At 47.9% G+C, this 17,593-nt stretch overlaps 1 protein-coding gene across 1 annotated transcript in view; it reads left to right on the top strand.

Annotated features, from left to right (window-relative positions):
- Nucleotides 1–17,593, top strand: part of LOC142297391 (uncharacterized) — a 165,464-nt gene that overhangs the window by 107,045 nt on the left and 40,826 nt on the right. Inside the window, exons 11-12 of the mRNA XM_075341616.1 lie at nt 3,546–3,739; nt 10,624–10,786. Coding sequence (XP_075197731.1) covers nt 3,546–3,739; nt 10,624–10,786 — 357 coding nt within the window. The remainder of the gene's footprint in view (nt 1–3,545; nt 3,740–10,623; nt 10,787–17,593) is intronic.

The following is a 17,593-nucleotide window of genomic DNA, read 5'->3' as shown; positions in this document are numbered from 1 at the left end:
TACCTATTCAAACCTCATTAGGACTAAACAAATGTATGCAGTCTGTATTTTAAAATCTGAAGACAAATCAATTTTAAGCACAATGAGTTGTCTATGTTGAAAGATTAACTAATAACTAATAGAGAACAAATTGATTTGTAACTATCTCAATTTGGTAGGCATTTCTCAAAAAAGTTGGATTTGTCAGAAATCTAATTTTTCGGGATTCGATTTGGACACATCTAGGAAAAGACAGATTATTCATAGATTCAAGAAGATGTTAAAAAATAATAACCCACTTCTAAAATATTCATTAGAATATTGATCCTGTAACTAAAAGGGGATGATTTTGTTGAGGTCTTATATATTTTCTTTGCGGTGATTGTGACTTTCATTAAAGGTGATTGAAGAACCTTATTTTTCTTAATAAGGTTGGCCAGTATTACATTTTTTAAGAAATGTTTTCATTTAGTGATTTTTCCACTGAACTCCCTCTGAAGTTTTCATTTAACAACAAACATTTATGGCATTGCTTTATCAGATTAAAATATATAGCAACTCAGTATATTTGTTGCCCTAACACAACCATTTTATATATATATATATATATATATATATATATATATATATATATATATATATATATATATATATATATATATATATATATATATAGTTTTGTTGGTAGCTCTTGGTTTTCTATTTTGACATATAAACTTAGAGATTTGTGATTGGCATTTTAAATCCAGTCCTTATTTATGACTAGAGGGATCACTGAAGACTTATAGCAGTTTTAAAAGTAAGAACATCTGATAGGAAAGTTTTATTCCCAGGTATAACAGTTCTTGTATAAAAATGGTGATAAAACCTTCTTATAAAATCCTCAGAGAATTCCCCAGGTTTAAATGTATCACTCTGTTGGGATCTCTTGTTAACCGTATAGTTAGATGAAGAATTGATTCATCTTTCCAGTTTCTATTTTTTCATCGATAAATAAGGCTACTGTCAAGGTTTCGCATCCCCGACCATATGTTTAGGGGGCGGAGTCTTTTCCTGGGCATCGCTTCCGTACCTAGGATGCTTCATATAGTGTCATCTCTGGTGAACCACCGGCGGCTATAAGCTTAGCGATGCTCTGTCTGTGATTGCTGGTCCCTGTAAGTGTTGATCCTGATCCGCCTTGCCTGTGTCCTTGCCTTCTGTCTGTGTTCTGTCCCCTAGTTCTCTGTCTGTTCCCCGGTCCCACCTCCGTTCCTTCCCATCTAGCTCTGGTTGTCTCCCCATTCCTACCTTCCCACTCGGTTGTTTCCTCTGGTATTAACATCGGCCTGACGCCCACCTTGCTTCTACTCGTCCTTCCGGTCTTATTTCTCCTCACTCAGTATTTGACCTGGCCTGCCCGACCATCCCACGCACGCCTCGCGACATCTGCTTTACGGCTGGTGCTGTGAGGTATTGCACCAAGCACACACGGTGTTTCCATCTCCTCACTTATTCGTCACTGTCTAGTGTCTATCCTGCAGGGCTACAGCTCCCCCTGCTGGCAGCCTGATAGCTACGATATAGGATTTTATTATAGTTCTTTTGTTGAAAGAAGTATCAGAAAATTCTTTGATCACTTTAGAAATTTCCCTCATGGAACATAAAGGGTTTTTTACATTGTCAATATAACTTCATCAGCAAAAAGTACTAATCTTATATTTTCTCATCCAGTTGGAATCCTGTTATATTGTAGTCAATAATCCTATTTTTTTTTTTTTTTTTTGTGCAAAAGATTCCATATTAATGACAAACAGAACAGGGACTAGTGGAAATTCCCTCCCGTCTTGTTCCATTGGTAATACTAAAAATTCCAAAACCTGATTGTTTAGTACAACTCTTTCTGAGAGTGTCACGCTGTACAAAGGACTAGTAAGACGTAGTACACCATATTCCCCACTAAGTGGCAGCAGAGTAGTGAAGGAGAAACAAAGTCATACTGTAACAGTAAGGCAGGTCAGCTGAAGTACACCAAAGTGAATTCAGCAGGTAGTTAACAGGCGAACCACCAGGGGGAAATAGAGTAGTCAAAGAGTCAGGGTCTAGCCAGGAAAGTTAAGTCACTGCAGAGGGAGGATCAAAATCAAGTCAGAAAACAGAACTGAGTCGGAAGCCAGGAGATCAGGTATGCAGAGGGAAACACAAACAACAGACAAGAGCAGGAAGTCAGGGACTGGGACAGGCAGACAAACGGGGAAGGGTCAAAGTCAGGACACAGTAGCAGGGAGGCAGGACAGATCGGGAACACTCACCAGAGCCAGTATACAAGCTGCAAGGCAGAAATATCACTGGCACTGAGCCATAGGTCTAGAGGCAATATATAGCGTCCTGGGATCCATAACGAGGCAAGGGAAGTTAACTCCTGACATGACCAGGCCAGAGCTGGGTGTAACCACAGCAAAGAAAAGCCGGGCTGGATTATGACAGAGGGGTTCTTTAAATAGGCCATTATGCCCTTAAAATTAGAATTTATTAAACCAAACTTTTCAAGACTTTTTGTAAAGAATCCCCAGTGGATTCTATCACACCCATTTTCCACATCCAAAGAAAAAAGCGCAGAAGGTATTCTATCCAATCCTATTAGCATCTGAGGTCTGTCTATTTTGGATTTTCAAATTTGTGTACTTTATATTGACTTTGATTTAAATAAAAATTAAGGAAATAAGAAAAAAATAATGATAATATACCTGAGCATGCCCCTCACCTGTCTTGCCACCACAGCTCCCAGCCTGGTCCTCTTCTTACTTCAGGTCTTTCATTTCCTCATCTTCTGACTTTCAGTCTTCTCATTTTTAGTCTTCTGTTGGGTCTCTTTCAGTGCTTACTAGGCTTCATAATGTTGTCATGTGGAGCGTGCACATCAATAACATGGGATAGGGACACATGTAACCACCATGTCATAAGGCCTAGTCATTGCCAGCAGATTCAGACAAAAGATAAACCGTGGTTATTGTGGAAGACAGAAGACTAGAAGAGTCCAAATTTAAATATGAGAAAATCGAAGAGAAGACTATAGACCCTAAGTGAATGGAGAATTAGGCATGAAACTTCATGCACAGAAAGGGAGAGTCTAATCTTTTATTATTCTTTTTCCTCTTCCATTCCCTGAGTTTATTGTTTGGGGAGACCTCACCGCTTTCCAAAACATATTTTTGGGGAAGATTAGGATCGAATTTTATTTGGAAAGAATCAAATCTGTCAGCCAATTCAAGCAAATATGCCTAAAATTAAGTTTGTACTATTCTCTCATCTCTAGTAGTCATACTTTGATAATAATTGTTGAAATCTATACTTTGTTCATTGGTGGAAATTTGAAATTTTGAGACCTCTCAATAATTGTTCAAACCAAGGGGCAGAAGACCTCATCTAGTTATGCTCATACCCTCGCATGGAGAGAGGTTCATTCTCTATAGAAAGTCTCTGAGTCCGTACATCACTCTGCTCACACTCATGGATATATTGATGACCAAACAAGGGCTCTAACTACTTTGTTGTTCATCCTTGTCTTTTAAACTTTTTTTTTCCAGATTTGAAGAAAACATTGACCATGGACCTCATCACCATCCTCCTGGCTGTCTTGGTCATCCTATTTGTGCTCTTTGCTTCTAAAAATTGGAATAAAGGAATTTACAAGAATTTCCCCCCAGGACCAAGACCGTTACCAATCATAGGAAATATCCTCAAGATTAACATGTCAAAGCCCTACAAGACATTTATGGAGGTGATGTGGACCTTCTTGTATAAGGAGAAACTGTCTAAAAAATATGAGCTTTCCAGATATTGTACCTATGATATTTAAAGAGATTACCTCCTAAAGAAGTACCATAAATGTTTGATAGATCTGGGCCTGACCTCTGGAACAAATACCTATCTTCAAAATGGGGTCTCTTGATTCCTCATTCTGGTAGGTGATCACCACCAGTGAATGAAGAGGTAGAGGAGCATGTGCTGGCTCTTTCTATTAGGAGTTTTGTATCCAGTCAAGCAAATAGTCTCATCTCTATTTGTAACTCCCACAGTAATGAATGGAGTGCGTGAGGGCACATAGATTGTCAACTCTCCTCTCACCGGTTGGACTCCTGCGTGAATGAAGAATCAATGGCCCACATTCTGGAGATAGGTGAGGGTTCCAGGGGTGAGACACCAATCTATGAGATATTTGGATCATAACTTATAGATATGTCATAAATATTTCTCATACACAAGGTCTTTAAAGGTGAACTGTAGACTATAGTTCTTTGTTTAGGGCTATAGCCCGATTTTCCGGAGAGTTTACACAAAATATATCCAAAAGTGGGCATTCCTAAGTGTTTGGGAAGGTGTTATATGGAGAATGGCTCTGGAGGACCTGTCCTTCCCAGTGTTACACAGGCAACCCATTGATGTGACAGAGGAATGTGTAATGAATTATTTATCCTGTGTGTGTATCAGCGGTATTGGGGAAATGATGAACTTGCCCCTCCAGACGGTAGCATGACACTGGTCGCAGCCGATGGACTCCCCTTGACCCAAGTGGGGTACAAACAAGTAGCCATGACTGTGGGATGGGCTGAACTGCAGCACCAGGGAATGATTGTGATAATGAATAAACCCAGCGATCATAACCCGAAGGTAGTGCTAGGGACTAATGTGATGGAGCACTGCATGAGTGAGGTGTTGAACCTACTGCGGCAGCTGGCCGCCACAGCAACGGGAGGCTGACAGAGGGCTGTGCAGCGTAAGATCCTGGCCTTGGTGTATCGGCAGCAAGTGAACTCAACAAGAGGGGAGATTGGGGGAGTGAGAGTGATGGATGCGGCCCCTTTGACTGTGCCTCCCAGGAGTGAGATGATGATCTGGTGCAGGGCAGTGGTAGGTCCCCAGGGACGGGATTACCCAGCCATGGTAGAGCCCATGCCCTCCGAACACTGGCCCACAGTAATGGCCGCCCAAGGGGTGGTAGACGTCAAGAAAGGTAAAGTGCCCATAAGGGTGTTAAACTGCGTGGAGGAGGAGTTAGGCTTCCCCGATATGCTACCCTCGCCAAACTGCTTACTATAGACCCTCACACCATCCAGGGGGCCGTTCCCCCGACCTCACCGCCTCCTGCCAGCCACCACCCATCCCAGGAGCGGTTAGATGAGTGGTGCCAAGAGTTACATGTAGGCACTGATGACACCCCCACACATCACAAAGAAGGGGTATACAGGGTGGTACAGGAGTACGAGCAGGTCTTTAGAAAACATCCTCTAGATTTTGGGCAGATTAAAGGGGTCCAATACCACATCCCCACCGGTGAACACCCCCCTATTAAAGAGAGGTACAGGCCTATTCCCCCTGCACACTACCAATGTGCTAAGGACATGTTGAGGAACATGAAGGAGGCAGGGATTATTAGGGACAGCTGTAGTCCCTGGGCCGCCCCGTTGGTGCTGGTTAAGAAGAAGGATGGCACCATGCGGATGTGTGTGGATTACCGGAAGATTAACCAGATAACGCATAAGGATGCCTATTCTCTGCCCCGTATTGAAGAGTTCCTGGCCGCGCTAAGAACCGCTAACTACTTCTCTATCCTTCACCTCACCAGTGGGTACTGGCAGGTGGCCGTGGCGCCTGAAGACCGTAAGAAGACCGCCTTCGCTATCCCTATTGGACTCTGTGAGTTCAACAGCATGCCGTTCGGGCTGTGCAACGCCCCTGGAACCTTTCAACGGCTGATGGAATGCTGTCTTGGACATCTGAATTTTGAGACCGTCTTGCTGTACCTGGACGATGTAATTGTATATTCCCAGACGTATGAAGCCCACCTGGAGCACCTAGCTGAGGTGTTCACGTCCCTTGCTAAGTACGGGATGAAATTGAAGCCCTCCAAGTGCCATCTATTGAAGCCCAGATTGCAGTACCTCAGACATGTGGTGGGTGCAGAGGGCGTCGCCCCAGATCCCGAAAAGATCACTGCCATTCAGGACTGGCCGAAGCCGACCACGGTGAGAGAGGTGAGGCAGTTCCTGGGTTTGTTGGGCTATTACCGCCGCTTCATTAAAGGATACACGAAGATGGCTGCCCCCATGCAAGACCTTCTTGTTAGACAGACCAAGGGTGGCAGGTCCCCTGGAACCCCGTTGGCGTGGGAAGAAAAACATGAAGAGTCCTTCTGTCAGCTGAAGACGGCCCTGACCGGGGAAGAAATCCTGGCGTACCCCGACTACGGTCTCCCATTCATCCTCTACACCGATGCCAGTAACGTAGGCTTGGGGGAAGTCTTATCCCAGGTCCAGGATGGAAGGGAGAAGGTGATTGCCTATGCTAGCCGGAAGCTCCGACCTACGGAAAGGAACCCCGAGAACTACAGCTCTTTCAAGCTTGAGCTCTTGGCACTGGTGTGGGCCATCACAGAGCGGTTCCGCCATTATCTGGCAGCAGCCAAGTTCACCGCTTATACGGACAACAACCCTCTCACTCATCTGGATACAGCTAAGTTGGGTGCATTGGAGCAGCGGTGGGTGGCCCGGTTGGCTAACTATGACTTCACCATCAAGTACCGGGCCGGCCGTAAAAATGCTAACGCAGACGCACTCTCCCGGATGCCTCACCAGTTGGGAGAGGGGCTGGACGAGGATGACCTCGAAGAAATCGAGTTGCCTGCGTTCCACCGGCCGCCAACCGAGAATTTACATGTCCATCAACAACAGGTGAACTTAGACCCGCTGCCCAGCCAAGGGTGGCAAGAAGCCCAGGATCAGGCACCTGCTGTCCGCTTGGTCAAGACCCTGGTGGAACAAGGCTCCGCCGGGATAGACCCTGCCGCCCCCACCGAGGCCCAACGACTGTGGAAGGAACAAGCCCGGCTGTATCTGCACCAGGGAAGCTGTATCGGGAATTGATTAACCCGAAGACCCACGAGAAGGTCCGCCAGCTGGTGATCCCCCAGGCTAAAGTGCCCACTGTCCTAAAGGCATACCATGACGGTGCCGGGCACTTTGGGTGGGAGAAGCTGGAGATGCTGTTGAGGTAGCGATTCTATTGGAGTGGGATGCGGGAGTCTGTGGAGGCCTGGTGCCGAGAATGTGGCCCTTGTGCATTGAGAAGGAGGGACGAAGCCAGCCAGAAGGCCCCGTTACACCCAATCATTACGCATCAGCCGCTGGAACTGGTCGCCCTCGACCACGTGAAGCTCACCCCTAGCCGAAGAGGGTACACCTACGCTCTGACCATTGTAGACCACTATTCAAGATTCATGGTGGTTGTCCCAGTCAAGGACCTGACCGGCCATACCGCCGCTAGAGCATTCCAGGCCAATTTCTGTCGACCGCATGGGTACCCAGAAAGGGTGTTTACTGACCGGGGCCCGGCCTTTGAAGCTGTGGTGCTTTAAGAATTCTGCCAGTTGTACGGCTGCAAGAAAATTCGGACCACGCCTTACCATGCCCAGACCAATGGCATGTGTGAAAAGATGAACCACCTAGTCCTGGGTCTCCTCAAGACATTACCGCTAGAAGAGCGGAACCTGTGGCCAGAAAAGCTACTTGACCTGGTCGATATGTACAACAACATCCCCTCCAGCTCTACGAAATGCACCCCGGCATACCTGATGAGAGCTCGGCCCGGTCGGCTGCCAGTGGACCTGGAAATGGGTTTGGAAGCCCCAGAAGCACTCCCTTTGACTGCTGGATGGGACACTCGGCAAAGGGCGCAGTACCGACAGGTCCAAGAATACGTAGAAAAGAACTTGTGCCGGAGTCGGGGACAGCAGGAGCAGTGCTTCAACAGGAAGGCACCTGCAGGTCCCTTCCAGCCTGGGGATGTAGTACTGAAGCGAAAGAGAAGAACCCATAAGCTGGATGATCAATGGGAGAAGACCCGGTATGTTATACAACCCACCGAATGGGAGAATGGGAAGGCCTACCAGGTCAGTCGTGACCAGGGGAAGACTGTGGCCACGGTTTCCAGGGACCACCTGAAGAGGTGCCCACCACCATTGAGGGTGGCAACTGAAGCTCCGGTCCCCAGACCGGCTGGGGAGAAGGAAAAAGGGAAAAAGGGGTAATCCACACCATGATGGGCGATTTCCCGGCAGATTGGCCTACGCAAAACGGCGCAGTGATTCTTCCAGTGATACTGTTCCCACAACCCGTGGATGAAAAAGAGATGGAAGTAGTCGACGAGCCAGTGCCCAGGGATGCACCTGTACCCAGCTCCCCTATGTCTCCGCCTGCCCCACACAATAGACGGGAAGAGGAACCAGTTGTTCCCTCTGCCCCACTGCCTGTCACCACTGACATTGGGCCCCGAAGGTCCACACGTCCCAACCTAGGTCGACCCCCGCTTAGGTACAGGGAAACTACCATTTAGGGGTGTGATACGTTGAATGTGTGAATAAGTAAATGAATAATGAAAGTAATCAAAACCGAAGATGTCACCTGATTGTCGATTGTGATTGACCCGGCCGTTGCCGGCAAGTAGTCCCCATAGGGACCCTTTGTTACCGTGCATAAGAAACTACTTATGGACATGCCTGAGAACTAGCAGGGCACCCACGAACTAGTGGAAATTTAAATATGTTGACATGTTTCCGTTGCCGCCTCCGGAGAGGCGGATTTGGAGGATGGGCCTGGAGGAAAGTGATGGCCCAGGCCCGCCACTACCGCAACTGGTGGCGATCCTCTGGGGGTCAGGGGTCCCCCTTGGATGTGGGGTCCCCTGAAGTGACAGCCAGGTGCGAGTCACCGTACCCGTTCCCACTCGGGCAGCCTGGATCTGGACTGGGGTCAAGGGGTGCTGCCCACTTCTTAGGGGCAGCATCAGGGCCAGGTTGTTTGGGTGGGAGAGCGGTAGCCGACCGTTATTAATAAAAATGTGTTATAACGTTAAAGTAACGTGCCTCCCGTTAAGGGAAGATCCATAAAAATGCTTTGTTTAATGTTTAAATGTTATTTATCTTTTGCAGTGGAAATAAAACTGGTGATGGACGGGCAGCCCACGGACGGTCTGCATTTAACCAAGGGGGAATGTGGCGCCCTGGACTAGCCAGGTCGTCACAGGTACTAAAGCACAACACCCCCACCCCGAGACAGGCACATCAGCCAGACACAAATCCTTGTTGCCTCCCTCCAGGGGCTGATATCCACACCAGGTGGGGTGGAGCCAGGCGGTTGACCCCACCCACTGAGGAGTTCACAGTCCTGGAGGCGGGAAAAGGAAGTCAGTCAGAAGTGAGTAGGAGTCAGGAGAGGAGTGAAGTAGTAGTGGAGGAGCAAACTGACTGTGTCCGGGTACGTGGCCCGGGCACCGAGCGCAAAGTTGGCAGACGGTGGTGGCCATCTGCAGGAGAGGCAGATCGACGTGGAACCGTAGGACCGGGGACGGGCGGTGGCCCGCCGGTACCAAACCGGGGAGCGAAGTGAAGCCAGCACAAACCGGCAGGGCCTGCGGACCCCGACCAGGCTTGGAGTCGCCGTTAAACAGGTCAAATCCATTAGTGACCGGAGCCCCAGGGGTTTCCAAACAGCCAAGACCCCATTGAAGGCAACCGTCCAAACAGCAAAAGGGAAATACAGCTACCGCCACAGCTAGAGTTCCCAGGGCCAGAGCCTGCGGGCAAAAGGGCTCCTCTGGCACATATCCACGCTGTGGAGCGGGTTACCGGTGGGAAGCCATCGGGACCGAACACACAAAAGATGCAGGGAAAGGCAGCCACCACCAACCGTCCGGGAGAAGCCACAGCAGCCGGCTGCGGGACCCATCCATCCAGCCGTTTGTTTTACTAGAGACTTGCATCCATTTGTGGCTGAGTGAGTACTACCGTGGCGTCCGGCACCGCGCTGCGCAGTCTAAGCGCCCCCTGCACCTTGCCAGCCCTGCTTCCCCATCACCTCAACCGGGCCCCGGGACCACCAACCCCCTACCCACGGAGGGGGAAAACATCTCAGCTGCTCCCTAACAATGCTCGAGTCCCCGGATCCGGCCCACAGCTCGAGCCACCGAGCAGCAGCAGCAGCAGCGCCCGACCCGAGCGCCAGCGAGAGCGCAGCAGCAACGGCTCCCTCCCCGCTCGCAACAGACTTACCTGACTAGCGATTTCACTGTTGCCAGCGAACGGCCTCCTTTCTAAGGGGGCGGTTCTTGCGGCATCACAGCGGCGTCAATGAGCGGCCGCCAAATAGAAGCGGAGGGGCGGAGATGAGCGGCCGTAAATTCCCGCCCACCTCCTTCCTTCCTCATTGCCGGTGGCCGCAGGTAAGCTGAAGTTCGTCGTTTCCGAGGTGTCACACGTATTGATATGTGCTGCCTCGGGAACGACGAACAACCTGCGTGCTCAACAATCAACGATTTTTTGAAAACGAACGACGTGTCAACGATGGACAATCTGGTGAGTATTTTCCATCGTTAATGGTCGTTTCTTGCTGTCACACGCAATGACATCGCTAACGATGCCGGATGGGCGTCACGGAATCCGCGACCCCGGGGATATATCGTTAGATATGTCGTTGCGTGTGACAGGGCCTTTAAAGGGGAGGCATTACACAAAATTCTCCCTTTGATCTTCTTCAATCCCCCATATCAGGAATTAAAGTTAATGTAGAATTAATTATTCATTCAAATATTCATCTATTTTTCTATTCACAGTTGTCTAAAACTTATGGCACCATCTTTAGCATCCAGATAGGCTCCTCAAAAATGGTCATCCTATGCGGTTACGATACCATTAAAGACGCCTTAATCACCCACGGGGAAAAGTTTATGAACAGGCCTAAAACAAATCTGTTTTCTGATAGCACACAGAACCATGGTAAGTGCATTCTTTACTGATACAGAGCCTGTAAGTTGCAAAAAATGTTATTTTTTTAAGGTGTTGTAAATGCCGCTGTTCTACTGAATTCGGCATTATTTTCCTTTTGTTCCTGTTCCTTTCTATTCCTTAGATATGGCCTCTTTTCCCTATTTAAAAATCTAGTCGTGTTAGCCAAAGGGGCGTGGTTCTCAATATCACACCCATAAGGAGCACTTGATGATCAAGTCCCTATGTGTAAATAAAGTAGATTTACATACAGGGAAGAAAGAGCCATATCTCAGAAACTGAGAGGCACAGGAACAAAAGAAAAACTATGCCAGATTCAGGAGAACAGTGACATTTACAGGTCATTTATTAAGAAATTGTTCAAAACACTGTCAATCATTAGGGAGGCTTAAGAATAGTTTTAATTTAACTTTCAGTTCTAAAATCCATGACTTTATAACATGTTCACCATAAATGCAGATAACGCAGTCCTAAGTACAGAGGAGATTAGTATTGCCATTACCAGGGATGACATATTGCTCAATGTGTATGACAGATGGACTGCTGACTGTATACATTCAGCCAATATGTAATGCATTACAGACAGTAATAGGAGCATTCAATTAGTTTTGAGATATTGAGAGAAAGGGTTTGATCACAGTACCATATACATTGGACAAGTGCAAACCGATTTATCAGACAGCACTTGGACCAAAGTTATTCAATGGAACAGTGCTAATGTCTAAAATTTTTCATTAACAAAAATCTATCCCCATGCTGCAATTTGCTGCCCAAATCAGATTCAAAATCAGATTTAAATCTTTGGCTGCATGGAAAACAACCCATGGATTTGGATTTCCGCAGACTGACTGTCATGATCTATGCCTGGCTCAGTCGTCGCATTGCATGTGTGGCGCCCTGGACTAGCCAGGTCGTCACAGGTACTACAACACACACCCCCACCCTGAGACAGGCACATCAGCCAGACACAAAATCCTTGTTGCCTCCCTCCAGGGGCTGATGTCCACACCAGGTGGGGTGGAGCCAGGTGGTTGGCCCCACCCACTGAGGAGTTCACAGTCCTGGAGGCGGGAAAAGGAAGTCAGATCAGTTAGGGAAGTGCAAGTGAAAGGAGTGAAGTAGTAGTGGAGGAGTAAACTGACGGTGTCCGGGTGTGTGGCTCAGGCACTAAGAGCAAGGTTGGCAGATGGTGGTGGCCATCTGCAGGAGAGGCAGATCAACGCAGAACCATAGGACCGGGGAAGTGCGGTGGCTCGCCGGTACCGAACCGGGGAGCAAAGTGAAGCCAGCACACTCAGGCAGGGCCTACGGACCAGGCTTGGAGTCACCATTAGAGGTCAAATCCGTCAGTGACCGGAACCCCAGGGGTTTCCTAACAGCCAAGACCCAATTGAAGGCAACCGTCCGACCAGCAAAAGGAAATACAGCTACCGCCACAGCTAGAGTTCCAAGGGCCAGAGCCTGCAGGCAAAAGAGCTCCTCTGGCACATATACACACTGGGGAGTGGGTTACCGGTGGGAATCCATCGGGACCGAACACACACAAAGGTGCAGGGAAAGGCAGCCACCACCAACCATCCGGGAGAAGTCACAGCAGCCGGCTGCGGGACCCGTCCATCCAGCTGTTTGGTTTACCAGAGACTTTGTGTACATTTGTGGCTGAGTGAGTACAACCGTGCCGTCTGGCACCGCGCTGCGCAGTCCAGGTGACCCTGCACCTTGCCAACCCTGCCTCCCCGTCACCTCACCGGGCCCCAGGACCACCAACCCCTACCCACGGAGGGGGGAAACAACATCCCAGCTGCTCCCTACCATCACTCCCGGGATCCCGGTCACCAGCAGTGGTGGTGTCCAACCTCACCACAACCCGTGGGTGGCGTCACGGACCAAATCCCCAAACCAAACTACCCTTCTTTCACTCACGGGCGAGGAGCGCCGCTCGAGTCCCCGGACCCAGCCCACCGCTCGAGCAGCCATCGCAGCAGCGCCGGACCCGAGCGTTAGCGAGCGCAGCGGCGTTCTTCTCTGCCCGCGACACATGTATCCTCTTTCCAGGGTTTTAGGTCATGGGAGAGGCTTATTCTGTTCTGCCTCGTTTCGGAGGTTAGGATGTTAGGATACTATATCTTGGTCCTGTTACCTCTGGAACAGCACCAGTAATAGTTCCTGCTCTGCAGCGTGCATGTCTGGCTCCCGTGAGTGTTCTCTGATCTGTCCTACCACCCAGCTACCTTGTTCTGACCTGTGTTCTCCCCGTACCCTTGTCTGCCTTGTTACCCCTGACTCCCTGGTCCCGTCCAGTGACTCTCCTGTCTCTGCATGTAGTTTTGACTTCTCAGCTTTTGTCCTTGCTTTGTTGTACCTGACTTCGGCTCTGCTTCACCCTTCTGACATTCGCGTTACTTCCTGGTTCCCGACCTTTGGCTTGCACCTGACCACAATTTGCGTCTCCCCTGGTATTTATGAGACATCCTGGTACTGACTTGACCTGCTGACTACTCTATTGCTTTTGCGCCCTCTAATGGGTTTGTCTATTCACTGCATCTAGGAGCAGTTTCTCCAGCCAGCTTCAGCGCCCCCACTAGTGAAGGGTGGCACTGACAGAATGGAGAAGATGTAGAAACTTCTCCTCACTTGGGCTACAATTACACTAAGCTGAGACTGATTAAACTCTGGCAGAGTTGGAATAGAGTGTCATTTGCGTAATCGACCCAATGAGAGGAGCCTTCTGACCGTAGCCAAAGTAATAGACTAGACCACATATTTCGAGACGCCGAGAGAGCAAAAACATAAATGGAGGTCAGGAACTTAACCTCTAGTTGATATTCTTAAGGAGAAGATGGATTAAATTGTGCCAAATTTATTAAAAGGTACAATACTAGATAAACTTTTTTCTAAAGACTAGAGTTGCTTTGGGGTCTTTTGGAAAAAAGGAAACTTTTCTCTTAAAGGCAAAATTTGGTCAATTCTCACTGCAATGAAAGGAATTTCTCAGCAGGTTTTTGTGATGGAATAGGATAGCAGCATAGTATTAGAGACAGAGAGTCTGATTTCAGTGATGTATCACTTACTGGACTCCTTGGTGCACTGTTGATAGAATCCTTGGTTTGGCTAATGTTAAGACTTTATAGAAATCATTGCAGAGGTTCTATTTGCCCCCTTCGCCCAGAAATAAAAAACTATATTTAGCTGGGTCCCATAAGAACATGCCTCACAACTCTACAGCCTTTAGAAAGTAATTTTCTTCCTACTGAAGCCCCTAGATCCCTCTTTTATTGCACCCATAAAGTATGATGCCAACAAACGTGCCCACAAACACTGTATGATGACCCTACTGTACCACTCCTTCAACTACCTCTGCTAAGTATGGTGAACCCAACACAGTGTTAACCTCAACTGTGACCCCCACACAGCCCTCCATGCAGTATACTGGGCCTACATACCTAGCACCTACATACAAATATAATGGTCCCCACATCTCTTCGCACTGTACAGTGGCCCCCATTAGTCCTTCAAACAGTATAGTGGCTTCACACAACCGTCTGCACAGTATTATGGACCCCATGCAAACTTTCAAACTTAATTGATTCCATACAGTATAATTGGCCTCAAATAGCACTCCATAAAGTATAAAGGCTGCCTCATAGCCCTTTGAATATTATAATGACCCCCATATAGCCATCCAAATAGTGTAATGGCCTCCAATAACTGTCCAAATATTATAACAGCCTTCACATAGCCTTCCTTATAGTATTATTGGATCCAAACATCCTCCATGTAGTATTATGCAACCACCATAGTCCGCCATATAGTATAATGGGCCCCACATTGTTTTCCATATAGTATTATCATGCACCCCTTAGTCCTATATTTAGTATAATGGGCCTCACATTGCATTCCATATAGTTTAATGCACTCCCCATAGACCTACATATAGTACAATGGGCACAACGTAGTCTTCCATATAGTATAATGGGCTCCACATTGCATTCCACATAGTATAATGCACCCTCATAGTCCTTCATATAGTATAATGCACCCCCCTATTCCTCCAAATATTATAATGCATCTCCTTTGCCTTTTAAATAGTGTAATGCACACTCATAGTCCTTCATATAGTAAAATGGGCCCCACATTACATTCCATATAGTATAATGCACCCTCATAGTCCTCCAGATATTATAATGCACACACATAGTCCTGCATTTAGAAGAATACATAGCCTATACCCCTCCAAATATTACAATGCATCTCCATAGTCGTCCAAACAGTATCATGCTTACCCCATAGTCATCCATGTAGTATTATGGCCATTGGTCAGACTTATACTCAGTGATATAAAAAAAATAACTAATACTCACTTTACTTGTTCCACTGTGGCTCCGTTCTCTGCAGTGGTGTGTATTTTGAAGCTCTGCACATCTTGCTCAGCGCACTAGTGATGTCAATGCACCCTCTGCACTGAAACATCAGATCTCAGGCACCTGGGGAATATGACGAAGGAGGGATCAAAGAACTCCTACTTTCATCATACATTTCCACTGTATCAGCCAACACAATAGAAAGTGTGATTGAGGGTGGGGGAGCACCCGGCGTGGGCACTGGCACTGCCGCCCCCCCCCACGACTTACAGCACCACAGCAGCCACATGATCTGCCGCTATTGATGGTATGCCACTGCTTCTGAGCAGCTACAACCCTGACTGACAGATTCCTATATATATACTGTGAATAGTCAGGAAGCTGCCAGAAGATGATGTGGGTGGGTTACACTGATTACCCTGACAGGCCTGGAATTGAGAAATATAATCTATTAATGATAACAAAAGTAGGCTGCTGAGCAAGTGACACATCCTTGGAATCAGGCTCTCTGCCCTAGCGTAATGCTGCTCACAGTTTATATAAACCAAAAACCTGCTGGCATAGTTCCTTTGAAGGGTTTTGAAAATCACTGATGACTTTGGACTAGTAGGTCCATCCAAACAAATCAAATTCATGGCAAATTTAAAAAAAAATTTCAACCACCACCATTTTGCTGGCTTCTTTTTAAGGTCACTAACAGATTTAAATAATTAGATATGTTAACAATACGATATGTTCACTTGTCCTATGCCCTCATTGTTCTTCTGTAAACTTAACGGCAGTCATAATTTTCTTCATTACCAGTCTTTGGTTCCTCCAGTGGTTACAAATAAGGGCAATGCATGTCATAATATGCTTTACCCTCCCCCTCTCTATGTGAGTGTAGTTTTGGCCAATTGTGTCGCCCAGGGATAGGGGTACTCAGATCCGGCCCAAGGGGTCACTTTTGTAGGTTACGGTAGCGTGACCCGGTCTGTGATCCCAGGCTCCACAATAAAAGGGGGATTAAGTAGGGGAAATTGTCCGTGACGCCACCCGTGGGTTGCGGTGATAAGATGGTGGCACCGCCGCTGCCTCTGGGGACCGTGCCTGGGACTGATGGTGTGGGGCAGCAAGGTGGGATCCCCTCCACGGGTAGGGGAGTTGTAGTCCCGAGGCCCAATTGGGAGTGGTGGTTTGGGGAGTGACGGGTGCAGTCCTCGGCTTGAACCGGGTGGTGCAGGAGTACTCACAGCATAAAGCAATAACTGACATGAGTCCAGGAATTAACCAAGTTGCTGGTTACTGGTGCCCACGGCCGGCTGCTGTGAGGACGGGTCCCACACCCGTGTATGTAATTCAGGTGCTCTTTTCTTGCCTGAGGTCTGCGTCTGCTTTGCACACTTGTCCGGACTGGGTCCCGACAGCTGGCACCAGGGGGGCCCACTACCCTCTCCCGGTCCACTTCGGATCCCACAAGCGGATGGCCTATTCCTGAGGCCCTGACTACCACTTTCCCCAGCCCCACACAGGGGCTGCTTCCAGACTCCTCTCCTCCTGCAGACTGACTGAAAACTAAACTCTGCTCTGCTCTTTCTAAGCTCCTCCCGTCCCTCCCTTTTCCTGGGGAGGGGGTGAGTGGGACCTGATTGGATGGTGTATTTCTGTGTGTTGGAAACGCCCAAAGGGAGTGTGAGATCTGCAACAAAAAGATGGATGCAGACCTCTGTGACACCTGGTTTTGCCAGGGCGGCACACAATCACTGCTATCTCCATCATTGTTTCCGGTCCCTGAACCTCCATACTAGTCTTTAAGCCATTAATAGGACTCTGCTCACAACATGATGAATGTCATGACCTGCTTTGCCCCAATGAAGCCAATTACTGCTGTCTCCACTGTCACAGCTTCCGGTCTTCCTTGCTGGTTTTTAGTTCTCCTAGGGCTTCTTCTCCAGCACTGAGGTCAATGATGGACCTTACATGGTCAGAAAGGGGAATGATTTACATTATCATTTTTATCGCACTTCACAAGACTGGTGCTGAGGTCAATCACTGCCAAGTCCACCTCAGCTCTTTGGTCATCTTTTTTTTCTCTTTTGCATAAGGATAGAGTTTTTTGGCTGTGGTGGTGGACTTATTTAGTTGAAGACCTTGAACAGGTGAGTATAATATGTTTTATAATGTTTAAGCCCTTTACTCCCCTCCTTTTATCATGCTTTAAGATATGGGGTTGAGGGGGGGGCATGGCTTAGCTGGGGAAGAAGAAGGATGCACATGGAGGAGCTCCTGCATCTCAATTTGTAATCTAGTGACATCCAACGCCGATCCTTAAGAAAAAGTGGCCCCAAAACAAAATCCATCTCCCTACATCTGCTGTGGAGCCCAGGAAAACAACCTTGGAGCGTTGTGGAGACTGAGTGAGTAGCGGCCTGATTACAGTGCTGAAGCCAGGGCCTAA

This window comes from Anomaloglossus baeobatrachus, chromosome 3, assembly GCF_048569485.1.
Source record: "Anomaloglossus baeobatrachus isolate aAnoBae1 chromosome 3, aAnoBae1.hap1, whole genome shotgun sequence".
Lineage (NCBI taxonomy): Eukaryota > Metazoa > Chordata > Amphibia > Anura > Aromobatidae > Anomaloglossus > Anomaloglossus baeobatrachus.
This window is presented reverse-complemented; position numbering and strand designations above follow the sequence as displayed.